This window comes from Lissotriton helveticus, chromosome 11, assembly GCF_964261635.1.
Source record: "Lissotriton helveticus chromosome 11, aLisHel1.1, whole genome shotgun sequence".
Taxonomy (NCBI): Eukaryota; Metazoa; Chordata; class Amphibia; order Caudata; family Salamandridae; genus Lissotriton; species Lissotriton helveticus.
In genome coordinates, this window is record NC_136072.1 from 194,935,066 (window position 1) to 194,948,046 (window position 12,981).

Consider the following 12,981-nt stretch of genomic DNA (forward strand, 5'->3'; position numbering starts at 1 on the left):
CCCATAAACTGTACAGAGAGTGATCCCTATCTTTAGTTCGACTATAGCCCACCTTCCCCAAGGATCTGATAAGGAGCGTTTGCATCCACCCAAATATTTTTTAGCCAGAATGGCGACCCCCCTGACCATGGACGTCTGGGTGGAGCACCCCACAAGATCGAAACCCTTAATGTTTAACAGATGTTTCTTTCCCCCAAGTGCCCACCCATCTCACCCCCAAACGTGCCCCCCACCAACCCCCAACCCCCACCCATCCCGTGAACCCCCACCCCCAACCCACCCCTACCGGAGGGGTACCAACTTCCCCCTGAGAGCGCTCAGACCTAAGTCTGTGCATGCGATGTACGCGGTTTTAGAAAGTAGCAAGTCTAGCACCGAACACAAGCTTCTAATCCTTGTGGCAACGGGAAGAGAAAGCAACACCTTCTATAAAAGCAAATAAGCACCAAATGTGCAACCCAACTATCGCTTTCTCTTCCACAATTCAACATTTCAACGGCACATCACAGCTAACTGTTTAATCTAACCTCCTTACCATTGCCCCCTACCCAACCCCCACCGCAGTTCTCCACAGTTCACACCTTAATATAGCTACAGCATATTATTTGTCCAGCGAGTCCAGATACTCCTTTGCTTTAATCTCCGAAGAGAAGTACCTAGTGGTCCCCTGGGTAATGATCTTTAACTGAGCAGGATTAACCAGATATGCCTGGATTTTCTTGTCCTGGAATGGTTTCAGCATCTGTCTTAATCTCCAACATCTCTCTACCGTTATATGGCAGAAGTCCGGCCTCACAAAAAATGAAACCTCACCACTTGATCTCCTGGCGTCAGGTCTTGCCTTATCTGATATAGACTGCCTCAAGAGGAAATTTCCAAAGAAGACCAAAATGGCCCGAGGTTTGTCGCCTTCCTTTACCGGTACACGCTGTTTAAAGGGAATGCGATGGGCCCTTTGAATTTCAGATGCCCAGTTCCAATCAGATAGTTCTGGAAAAGCTGCTGAGAAAAGACTGATTATATAACTCAGCCCCCTCAACACCCTCCTGCACCCCCAGAACTCTTAGATTATTTCTTCTTAGTCTATTTTCAGTCTCCTCCAGCTTCCATCATATGTCCTTGATCTGGGCATCATGAGCCTCTACCCTTTGTAACCACTTTATCCACATCATTTTCGGCACCCATCACCCTTTCCTCCAAATTTTGCGACTCTTTCCCCCATACTGGAAAATGCTTTTGATAGTTTCCTAACCACACCTTGCATTTCCCTCATCCCAGCCTGCATTTTTCTGCTATCTTGGTGCGTGCCTCTTCCCTGTGGGCAAGTATCGCCTGGTGGATAGTCTCGAGCGTAGGGGGTCTTCGGGTCTCAACTGGGAGGTTGATTTAACACTGGAGCCTGAAAGTGGCGTGGTCGCCGAATAATCCCATGATCGACCTTTTCTCCCTTTATTCTCCCTTCCCATTAGACCTGGCACTTTTTTAGTTGTTGAAAAAAGTTCCTCTTCGCTCTCCTCCACGTCTGATTCCGAGCTACTAGCCCCCTGCGACGTACTTAAAACTTCATCAGACCACTCGGCTTCCTCCGTCAAGGAAAAAAAACAATCGCTTGGCTCCTTCTTCTCTTCCGAGCTGTTTTTGTCCTCCGGCAAACACTTGTCTTCTAATGCACCAGATACTATTTGGCTGTCAACTGGGTTCTCACCCTCTTGAATTCCTGGCAAACTGCTAGGCTCCGGAGATAGATTAGTGTGATTCTCCCCCCCCCACAGCGCTCCTATTGCTGCTTTCATTGTAGTTAATCTGAGGGGTATTCACAAGTCCGTCTTTAATACCCTGGCTGGTTGTTGGTCTCTGCTCGTTACATACCACTCGCCCCTCAGCCCCCCTCGTAGTATCAGGCAAGCCTGTGCTCCTCATATTCTCTTTAGCCGAGGTTCCATCAGCTATTTTACTTAATACTTCGCCCCACATTATCATTCGGCGCTCCAATTCCAACTCCTGCACCGTTACAAGCGTATTCCGCTAGCGCACTCGCCACGCAGATATTCACTGTGGCCGCTGACTCTCTTCCTCGCTGCAGCAAGTCAACCACCGAGGGGCCCGTTGACTTATTTTTCGAAGCGGCCATACTCGAGGATCCGCCCTTCCCTCTCTTCATCTCGACCGGGCGTAGTTTTGGTGCTTGTCCAGGAGAGTTTTCAGTGGGGGCCGAGCCGCTCTACCCGCTGTGAAGGGAAGCCTCACTTCGCGCTTTCAGAGCAGCTGCTGCTGCTTTGGCTGCGGCTCCGCTCTGCACCATCTTTGGAGCCATGACGAAATCCGTCCTCCGACGAGAAAACAGCAAGCGGCACAGGTAGGACTCCACACAGCGCTTCACCAGTGAGGCAATTCCAAAGTTTTGACTCCGGGGGCTGTTACGGCAGGGCAGCATCTGTAGCATTCGTAGCGCAATGGGGGGGGGGGGGGGGTCAGTAACACGGTCCCCCGTGGGGTGATGTGCTCGTTGATTGAGCTCAAACTCTCGCCCGCCATCTCATAGCAACCGGACCGCTACCTCCCTGCAACGCTAGCATCCACCTATGCGGGCGCCATCTTGCTCCCACAACCTATGTTTTTTTTGTGAAAACATCATACATACAATCAATCAATCGTAACATTTGTAAAGTGCGCTACACACCCGTGAGAGTCTCAAGGCGCGGGGGGGGCTGCTACTGCTCGAAGAGCCAGGTCTTAAGGAGTCTTCTGAAGGCCAGCAGGTACTGAGTCGGTCATAGGCCGGTGGGGAGAGTGTTCCAGGTCTTGGCGGCGAGGTAGGAGAAGGATCTGCCACCGGCGGTGGTTTTCCGGATGCGTGGAACTGTGGCGAGGGCGAGGTTGGCGGAGCGTAGGCTGCGAGTGGGGGTGTAGAGGCTGAGACGGTCGTTGAGGTATGCTGGTCCGGTGCTGTGTAGGGCTTTGTGTGCGTGGATGAGGAGTTTGAAGGTGATCCTCTTGTTGACGGGGAGCCAGTGCAGGCCTCTCAGGTGGGATGTGATGTGGCTGCGTGGGGGGACATCGAGGATCAGTCGTGCCGAGGCGTTCTGGATGCGTTGCAGCCGTCTCAGGAGCTTGGTTGTTGTTCCTGCATAGAGGGCGTTCCCGTACTCTAGTCTGCTGGTGACGAGGGCCTGGGTGACGGTTTTTCTTGTGTTGGAGGGGATCCATTTGAAGATCCTGTGGAGCATTCGGAGGGTGTTGAACCAGGAGACGGCGTTGACCTGCTTGGTCATGGAGAGGGCGAAGTTGAGGATAACCCCCAGGTTACGTGCGTGGTCGCTGGGTTCTGGGGCTGTTCCTAGAGATGTTGGCCACCAGGAGTCGTCCCATGCTGAGGGGGTGCAGCAGAGTATGAGGACCTCCGTCTTTTCAGAATTCAGCTTCAGCCTGCTGTGCTTTATCCAGTCAGCCACGGCCTTCATTCCTCTGTGGAGGTTGATTTTGGTGGTGTGGGGGTCTTCGGTGAGGGATATGATCAGCTGGGTGTCGTCAGCGTAGGAGATGATGTTGAGGCTGTGTTGTCGTGTGACGTGGGCGAGTGGTGCCATGTAGATATTGAACAGCGTCGGGCGGAGGGATGATCCCTGTGAAACGCCGCAGATGATCTCGGTGGTCTTGGAGCGGAAAGGTGGGAGGCGGACGCTCTCGGTTCTGCCGGAGAGGAAGGATGTGGTCCAGGCCAGGGCTTTCTCTTGGATTCCGGCGTCGTGGAGGCGTGCAGTTAGAGTGCGGTGGCAGACCGTGTCGAAGGCTGCTGATAGGCCCAGGAGGATGAGGGCGGCTATTTCTCCTTTGTCCATAAGGATCCTGATGTTGTCGGTGGCAGCGATGAGGGCGGTCTCGGTGCTGTGGTTGCTGCGGAAGCCTGACTGGGATGCGCCCAGGATGTCGTTGTCTTCGAGGTAGCGGGTCAGATGTCTGTTGACGATCTTCTCAGTAACCTTCGCCGGGAAGGGGAGCAGGGAGATGGGCCGGAAGTTCGTGAGGTCCTTGGGGTCTGCCTTGGGTTTCTTCAGTAGGGCGTTGATCTCGGCGTGTTTCCAGCTTTCCGGGAAGGTTGCTGTCTCGAAGGAGATGTTGATTGTTTTCGGGAGGTGGGGTGCGATGGCTGTGAAGGCTTTGTTGAAGACGTGGTGAGGGCATGGGTCAGATGGGGATCCAGAGTGGATGGAGTTCATGGCCTTGATGCTGTCTTCGTCGCTGACGTTGGACCAGGCGGTCAGTCGGCTGGTGCGGGTGGTGGTCGCAGCGGTGGATGCGGGGGTGGTGGTGTTGAAGCGGTCGTGGATGTCGGTGATCTTGCGGTGAAAGAAGTTGGCCAGTGAGCCGCACAGGTCTTGTGATGGTGGTATGTCGTTGGTGTTGGAGCTGGAGAGTTCTTTCACGATGTTGAAGAGTTATTTGCTGTTGTGTGCGTTGCAGTCTAGGCGGTCCTTGAAGGCGGTCCTCTTGGCGGTCCTGAGGAGTTGGTGGTGTCTGCGGGTGGCGTTCTTGTGGGCTGTATGGCTGTCTGGTGTTCGGTCGCGGAGCCAGCTCTTCTCCAGCTTCCAGCAGATGCGCATGGAGGTCCGGAGGTCTTCGGTGAACCATGCGGCTTTCTTGTTGGTGCGGTTAGTGGTGGAGGTCTTCAGTGGGGCGAGGGGGTCGGCGCAGTCGTTGATCCACTGTTTGAGGTTGATGGTGTCGGGGTCGGTGGGATCGGCGGGTGGTCCCAGGGCGAGAGTGGTGGTCAGTTGGTCCTCGGTGACCTTGCCCCGGCGGCGGCGTGGCATCTGTTGGGTGCGGTGGTGTGTGGTGGGTTTCCTGAATGTGAAGTGGACGCATCTGTGGTCTGTCCAGTGGGGTTCGGTGGTGTGGTCGAAGTAGACATGGGGGCTTGCAGAGAAGATGGGGTCCAGTGTGTGTCCGGCGGCGTGGGTGGGTGTTGTCACGAGCTGTTTGAGTCCGAGGTTGTCGATCAGGGCAGCGGAGTTGGCATCGTTGTTGTTCTCGAGGTGGAAGTTCAGGTCTCCGAGGAGGATGTAGTCCTTGGAGGCGATGGCGTGGAAGATGATGAGGTCGGCGATGGTGTCGCTGAACTGTGGTCGGGGTCCGGGTGGTCTGTAGACGAGTGTTCCTCTGAGGGTGGTGTTGGGGTCGGTGTGGATCTGGAAGTGCATGTCCTCGGCGGTGGTGAGGGTGTCGTCGGTGTTGGTCGAGACCCTGAGGGTGTTCTTGTGGATGATGGCTATACCCCCTCCTACTCCGTTGATGCGGTCTCTGCGGGAGATCTTGTAGCCCTCTGGGATGGCAATGGCGATGTCTGGTGCCGAGGTGGTGTCCAGCTAGGTCTCCGTCAGGAAGGCGACGTCAGGGGTGGTTGAGTCCAAGAGGTCCCAGAGTTCGACGGCGTGCCTGCGTGCGGAGCGGGTGTTGAGGAGGATGCATCAGAGGTGGTTGGGTTCTCTTGTTGATGGTGGTTTGGCGGGCCGGATGTTGGTGTAGCTGCAGTTCCGGCAGGTGAAGGGTCCTTGGGTGCGCTTCGATGTGGCGTGGTAGCAGTAGTGATCTCGTCCGGGGTTGAGTGCGTGGAGGGTGCTGGAGTTGTAGTGCAGTCTGGTGTTGTGGCGGCTTCGGGGTCCAGGGGTTCTGGCGCTGGGCGCGCGCGTGTCCAATGCGGGGCCGTGCAGCGGCCGCCATAAGAAGGGGCGGTGGGAGGGTGGAGCAGCTGGGTGGGGGGAGTGAGCCAATGGGGGCAGGGGGCCGCAGGGACACAGCGGCGGGAGCGGGCAGGAAGGAAGACAAGCCTAAGGCAAGGCAGCGGAAAACAGCTGAAAAACTGAGGCAATACAATCACCAAAGCAGGTGGATACAGTACAATGGGGCACAAATATAGGTGGTCACAAAGGATACTGGGCAACACAAGTGGTAGCGACACTAGGGGCGGGGCCATAGGGACGCTGCAGCGCGAACGAGTGGGAAGGGAAACAAGCCTAAGACAAGGCAGCAGAAAACAGCAGAAGCGGAGGCAATATGGTCACAAAGCAGGCGGTCACAGTACAATGGGGCACAAATACAGGTGGTCACGAAAAGGGGGCACTGGGGGCACAAAAAAACCAGAAAAAAACACAGGCGACAACAGACCTAGGCCCACTGGCCACCAGGGATGAGGCGCAGGTGGTAGCCTGCGGGTGGAGGCGGACCTTGACACCAGCAGCGGGGAGCACCGGGACACGGGCGCAGTCTGGTGGAGCTACACGGCGTGGGGAGCGGCCTGCCTGAAGGTGGGTCAGAGGTCGCTCCCCACACCCATACATACATATATACACAACAGGGCCCTCATTAGGAGGCCACTGCAGCTTATACCACCCATTGCCTTAGCCAGTGCTGCAAGTAACAGTACCAGCGGAACTAATAACAATCACAAGTGTGACAATGCAGACTATTCCAGGCCCCCAAAGCTATAATAATGGCTTGGGCAGCTGGTATTAAGTAATGTTTAATGTACAATGAATTAATAATTCACCGACTGAAATTAAGCACTGCACACAACCCTCCCAGCCGTTTGTCTCAGACACACACACACACAAACATAAACAGCAGTCTTTGAATTAACACCTGTGCACATTCGCTCAGCAAATGAAAACATTTTAACAGCTTATTATTTTGTGCCCCCCTCTTCACTGCAGGCCTCTGCCCACACCTTGCGTCCATCAGGCAGAAAGACGTGCACAACAGAAGTTGCAAGTTAAGTAAATCATTAAAAAATAATGAAATTCATTGAAATAATTCCACAGTCAAAAACTGAGTTTTGTTCCTGGCCCACATGTGTAAACCCACTGAAAATCGCCAGTTATGTTTATGAACACACACACACCACTTAACATATCTCATGGTTGACAGTCATGCACAAAACACCTATTTGACAAAACCCTAGATACACAAAAACAGTTAACAGGCCGATGACGGAGTTATTACATATGTTTTGGGCGCTCAAACATATCTGGCAAATTTCTGCGGTTTTATGCTTTTGAGCAAGAAACATAACTCAATTTTTAACAGTGCATTTTTTTTGTGAATGCAAGTATGATTTCCGACTTGAACATGTGATGCATGCATTACCTTGTAGAGAAGTTACTGACCACAACTACAGCTAAACACTCACAACCTCAGAAAGCTGAAATGTAGATTTTAAATACTTACAGCACATACAGGCGATGAAGAAGACTTCCAGAAACAAGTACCCTCGAGCATCCAAAATGGCCCCAGCTGCTATTGCAACGATTGCAAGCCCAAGATTCTGGATAGACTGCATGCTGCAAAGAGGAGATGCAGTAAGTTCACCTCTGAGCCACCTCACACATTTCAAACCTTCAGCAGATTCAAAGATGTGCACGTCCTTTAATCATAAATAAAGGTTTCCTTGGCAACAGTTAAAATGCAGAGTCGGGGGACGTGCGACAAAATGCCAATTTAGGTTCTTATGCAGATAATGTACAGCAAAGGTTCATTTTGTCAAAATTGTGCATAGGCTGTTCTAGTAAAGGACATGTTTTATATAGCTAGGGTAATCTGCTCTTTAAAGTATGGCATAAAATGTTTTTTACTGCCGATTCTAAATATGTAAAGGGAGGTAAGTGTATCAACTTACAAGCCGTAAGCTGTTCCAAGCTGATGTTCAGGTACGACAAAAGCCACCATTGGCCATAACGCACAGGCAAGTAGTGAATAGGATATTCCTAGAAACACCTGTTCAAAGAAATTACACACATTATAAATTCATTATATTCTCATTGCCATTATACATAGCAAATATACGTGGCACAAGTGTATCTTTAGAGTCTTTACCAATGACAATTAGTGAGCATTTCAGAATCTCACACATTATGATAAAATCAGATTCTTGAGGTTTGGAAGAAATAGACATAGTCTAGTTCATCTTTGAACAAATTGCGGAACCACATGGAAGAAAGTGTGGAGAAGAGCTCATTTAATAGTCTATTATGAAAATTACATTGGCAAATCATGGGTGAAGATACAATGTAGGCTTTTAAAGAACAAACTCTTCTGCAGTATCAGGGTATATAATGCCACAATTCAACAGTTTGCCTTCTGATATGTGCTGATGGTGATAGCCTCTCTAGACCCTTTCTTTTCACTGTGTTCCAATATCCTATGCTACCAAGATTGTGGCTTCTCTACAGCACTTCAACCCCTAACGCTTGACCACAGAAGGCCAACTTATGTACATTTTTGGCCATCCGACAAACACACTCACGTATGCGCACACACACAGGACAAAACACAGAAAAGAGAGATCGGTACTAAGGACTATAGTATAGACAAACAATGCAGATTACCTTTAAAGCCTCTTGGAAACAAAGAATTACAGACATGAAAGAACCATTAACGCTGCCTAATGATATCTCAACTGAAAATAAACAAGCATTTACAATGCAATAGGTCTCGCAACTGCGAATTTTGGAGCTATTGGCATTGTAAATGGCAATGCTTTTTGCCATTGTTATTTACAATACCAAAAGCAACACCTATTGCTTTGCATAGCATGGTGTCCATGAAGACGCCAGCGCTCATTAAAGTAACCAGAAACACACTTACTTTGCCCACCACCCTGGGAGACCTTGAACATAATTCTATCCTGGGCCTAAAAAGAGGCTCCCCAGCTGCAGTGTTGTTGTATTGTTACAAACCCCATTGCAATGGCAACCTTCACCTCTTTTAACATTCTGCCTCAGTGCCAAAAAACATGGAAGAAGGGCAGCACTCTTGGGGGTTGGTTATATGGTGAGTGACTGCAGGACGGGTAGATCAGAGGAGTGGCATGTCTGGTGAGTAGTCAGGGCCAAAGTGAAACTAGATCAAAGAATAGTATTACGGAGATACAAGCAAGTGAGGGGGAAGGACAGAAAACAAAACAGTTTTTTTGTGTAGATGCTCAGCCTAAGTAACACTGAGGTTGGCCAGTCCACCTCCTATAACAAGCACTGGTGGTCGACTCAGCAGTGGTGCCTGGTTCTAGGCACTGTGAGGACCCAGCACCTTCTCGCATGATAGACAACGACTGAGGATGCTAGACATAGGCCTGGCATAACCCACATCCCGCCAACCTTCTTTCCGCCACTCTACATGCATTGGTCGCTCAAAGAAATCAGCAGCAATCTCAGTGGCACTGCACACTCTTGGGGTTGTGGTTGCAAACCCTCTTGCGAGGGATACTTCAGACTCGGGGTGTTGTAGTGGTAACCCTTCATCAAAGAGCCACCGGCAGCTCTGGGTGTCATAGAAAAACCTCCTCGTTGTAGGATGACTGAAAAGCTTGGGTGTGGTGAGGAGCAACCCTTTCTCGCAGAGTGCTGTAAAAGCAGTCCACGTTCCCGAGGCGCTATACAGCGCATGAAGGATTTGGCACAATCCCTTATCAGTTGGACACGCAGGGCTTTAAGTGGGGCGGGTCCTGCCGATGCTCAGCCCTGGAAGGGCTTTTCATTTTTACCCTCACCCTAAGGACGAAAACAAAAATCTTATCTCTCCTGCAGTACCACTGCTTAAAACCTTTGATGTAACTTCAAAGAGGCTCATTTTAGTTCTTTCAGTCTCATCATTTCGGAACTGAAGCACTTTCAATATTAAATACTACAAAGCCATAGTTGTTGCGTATTTATTTTATGCAACAATCGTTGGCAAAGCCAATAGTCCTGGCTTTTTGTAGTTATAATGTTACTTGATGTATCCATATTTCTGGATGCAATGACAGAAACAGCAAAATACCAGTTGGGCTGCAAACTATGCTAAGCACAGATTTTTAGCTTAGGTGTTTTTAAGCCACGTCCTCAATTACATCGGCCATGCCCCTTTGAGAGACCCCTCAGTTTTTTTTTATCCCACTTAAAGCCCTGCAGACACTGCAAGCTATAGGGGCTGTGAGTGTTGCAACCCCTCCTCTCCGTGGCAGTGCACCCTCCGTTCCTGGTGCAGTGGTCAGTGGTGATGGGCACTGAGCCCTTATCCCAGGAGCATAACATAGCTCTTGGATTTTAGAATTAATACCTTCTCTCACAAAATCCGGAAACTGAGGGAGATAGATCTCCCCCCAGCAGCAAGAGCAGTGACAGCAGCCATCAATGGGAGCAGTAGGGGCAACCCCGCCTCCCAGGAACACTGCACAGCGCTGGATATCGTTGGCAATTAATTCCTTCTTGTGGAGGACATCGACCAGCGGTGGGCGATACCCACAGTGCCTCTCACGCCCCACCAATGATGCTGGCATACAACCGGGAGCCTGACGGCTCTTTTACCCTTCCCTCGCTTTACACTACAGCAGAAGGGGGCCAGTACTGCCAGAAAAAAATGCATGTAAGGCTATATTTGGAGGGAAAAAGAAATCAGGGACTAAACAGGATCACGAATTCCGCTTCAGATATATCACTAGCCCCACCCTCAAATAAATAACCCAGGCAGGGGCGGCTGGTGACATTTGAAAGTGGTGAGGCGTAAACTAATTTGCATATTGCAGCGAGCGTAGCGAGCGAGCGCAGCGAGCGAGCCCGAACCACCTTGCATCCATCCATACATCATTCATGCATCCACCCATCCATCCATCCACCCACCCACCCATCCATCCACCAATTCTGCATTCATCCTGCATCCATCATTCATTCATGCATCCACCCATCCATCCAGCATCCATCATTCATTCATGCATTCACCCATCCATCCTGCATCCATCATTCATTCATGCATCCACCCATCCATCCATCCACCCATCCATCCTGCATCCATCTTTCATTCATGCATCCACCCATCCATCCATCCACCCATCCATCCTGCATCCATCCATCCATCCATCATTCATTCATTCATGCATCCATCCATCCACCCATCCATCCACCCATCCATCCACCCATCCTGCATCCATTCATGTGTCCACCCATCCATCCACCCATCCTGCATCCATCATTCATTCATGCACCCATCCATCCATCCACCCTGCATCCATCATTCATTCATCCACCCACCCATCCATCCATCCATCATTCATTCATGCATCCATCCATCCACCCACCCATCCACCCACCCATCCACCCATCCATCATCCATTCCTGCATCCATTCATGCATCCACCCATCCATCCATCCATCCTGCATCCATCATTCATTCATGCACCCATCCATCCTGCATCCATCATTCATTCAGCCACCCATCCTGCATCCATCATTCATTCATGCATCCACCCATCCATTCATCCACCCATCATTCATCCTGCATCCATTCATGTGTCCACCCATCCACCCACCCATCCTGCATCCATCATTCATTCATGCACCCATCCATCCACCCATCCATCCTGCATCCATCATTCATTCATGCACCCATCCATCCATCCACCCATCCATCCTGCATCCATCATTCATTCATCCACCCATCCATCCACCCATCCAGCATCCATCATTCATTCATTCATGCATCCATCCATCCACCCACCCATCCATCCACCATCCATCCTGCATCCATTCCTGCATCCACCCATCCATCCATCCATCCATCCATCATTCATTCATGCACCCATCCATCCACCCTGCATCCATCCTGCATCCATCATCCATCCATCCACCCATCCTGCATCCATCATTCATTCATGCACCCATCCATCCACCCTGCATCCATCCTGCATCCATCATTCATTCATCTACCCATCCACCCATCCTGCATCCATCATTCATTCATGCATCCACCCATCCATTCACCCATCATTCATCCTGCATCCATTCATGCATCCACCCATCCTGCATCCACCATTCATGTATTTTTATGACCATATAACTTAGCACACAGCTTGTCAGTGTTTAATACCAGTCTCGAACCTTGTACTCCAGCACCAATGATACATGATTAATATTAATTGTTTTTAAAAACATGTATTTATTCAACACCAATTTCACACCTTAGTCGGAACATCATTTTTATTAGTTTTTTTAAATATCTATTTATTTAACACCAAAGTAAGTCATGTATACATTTTTATGGTTCGATAAGAGGCTCGAACCTGGTTTCCCAGCACCAAAGTCGGCCGTGCTATCCGTCAGGGGTTATGTAACCGGGCTATGTAGTGACCAGCCAATCCTGCGCCAGGATTGGCTGGGGGGGCACCATGACTCCTCGCCCAGTCGCCCTGTGTAACCCCGGGGGCTGCGGCCCGCCCCCTGGTCCTCTCTCTAAGGGGGAATTCACAAGAAAACGATCTGCGCATGCGCGGGCATGTTTGTGCCCAAAAATACACTTGCGCAGCTGCAGCAGCCCGATCCTTCCCTCCCCCCCCCCCCCCCCCCCCCCTTGCGCACTCCGGGAAGGTCGGGTGTCTCCCGGTTTCCCGGCCGGCAGATAGCGCGATTTTTTAAAATAATTGTGTTTGGCTTCTAGTGACGACGTGGTGGGTCCATGGGGCTTAGTGGGGCTTCGCCCCTACGCCCCAATGGACGCACCGCGCCTGGACAGGATATGTAATCTGGCCAGGCGTGCTGCGATGGGGGGGGGGGGGGTCGTGGTGCTACAGAGCCGAGAGAAGGGTGTCTATGGGGAATAATCCCGCACTGTAGCACTCGGAAAATCAGAGCAGACATCTGGCGTCAGGGCGGGCCCTGTGTTCACGCACACGGCGGAAATGCACCTTGCGCGCGCACCAGGGGACGCAGAGACACAAGATGGCAAACCTGGTTGGGGTTTAGATCAGCTGGAGGGGCGTGGCGGGCAAGGTGGGGAGGGCAGGGAGTGGAAAGCTGAGGAACGCACTGAGCTTGATAATGTGTGCTAAAAACGGCACAGCGTGAGTATGGTGAAGTGAGCGTAGTGCTGCAATCCATTGATGTGTGCGCTGAGGGTGAGAACACGTGCAGGATGGTATGTCATACGTTTTCATGAGCATTTTACCGAGTGCACGCGGCACAT

The 12,981-nt window shown here is 51.0% G+C and overlaps 1 protein-coding gene across 2 annotated transcripts in view; it reads right to left on the reverse strand.

Moving 5' to 3' along the window:
• The window catches only part of MFSD1 (major facilitator superfamily domain containing 1), a 162,985-nt gene that overhangs the window by 45,910 nt on the left and 104,094 nt on the right, over nucleotides 1–12,981 (reverse strand). For both annotated transcript variants that reach the window (XM_078667035.1, XM_078667036.1), the window contains exons 12-13: nucleotides 7,670–7,767; nucleotides 7,222–7,334 (exon numbers count right to left, since the gene is read on the reverse strand). In XM_078667035.1, the coding sequence (XP_078523161.1) occupies nucleotides 7,222–7,334; nucleotides 7,670–7,767 (211 nt within the window). The remainder of the gene's footprint in view (nucleotides 1–7,221; nucleotides 7,335–7,669; nucleotides 7,768–12,981) is intronic.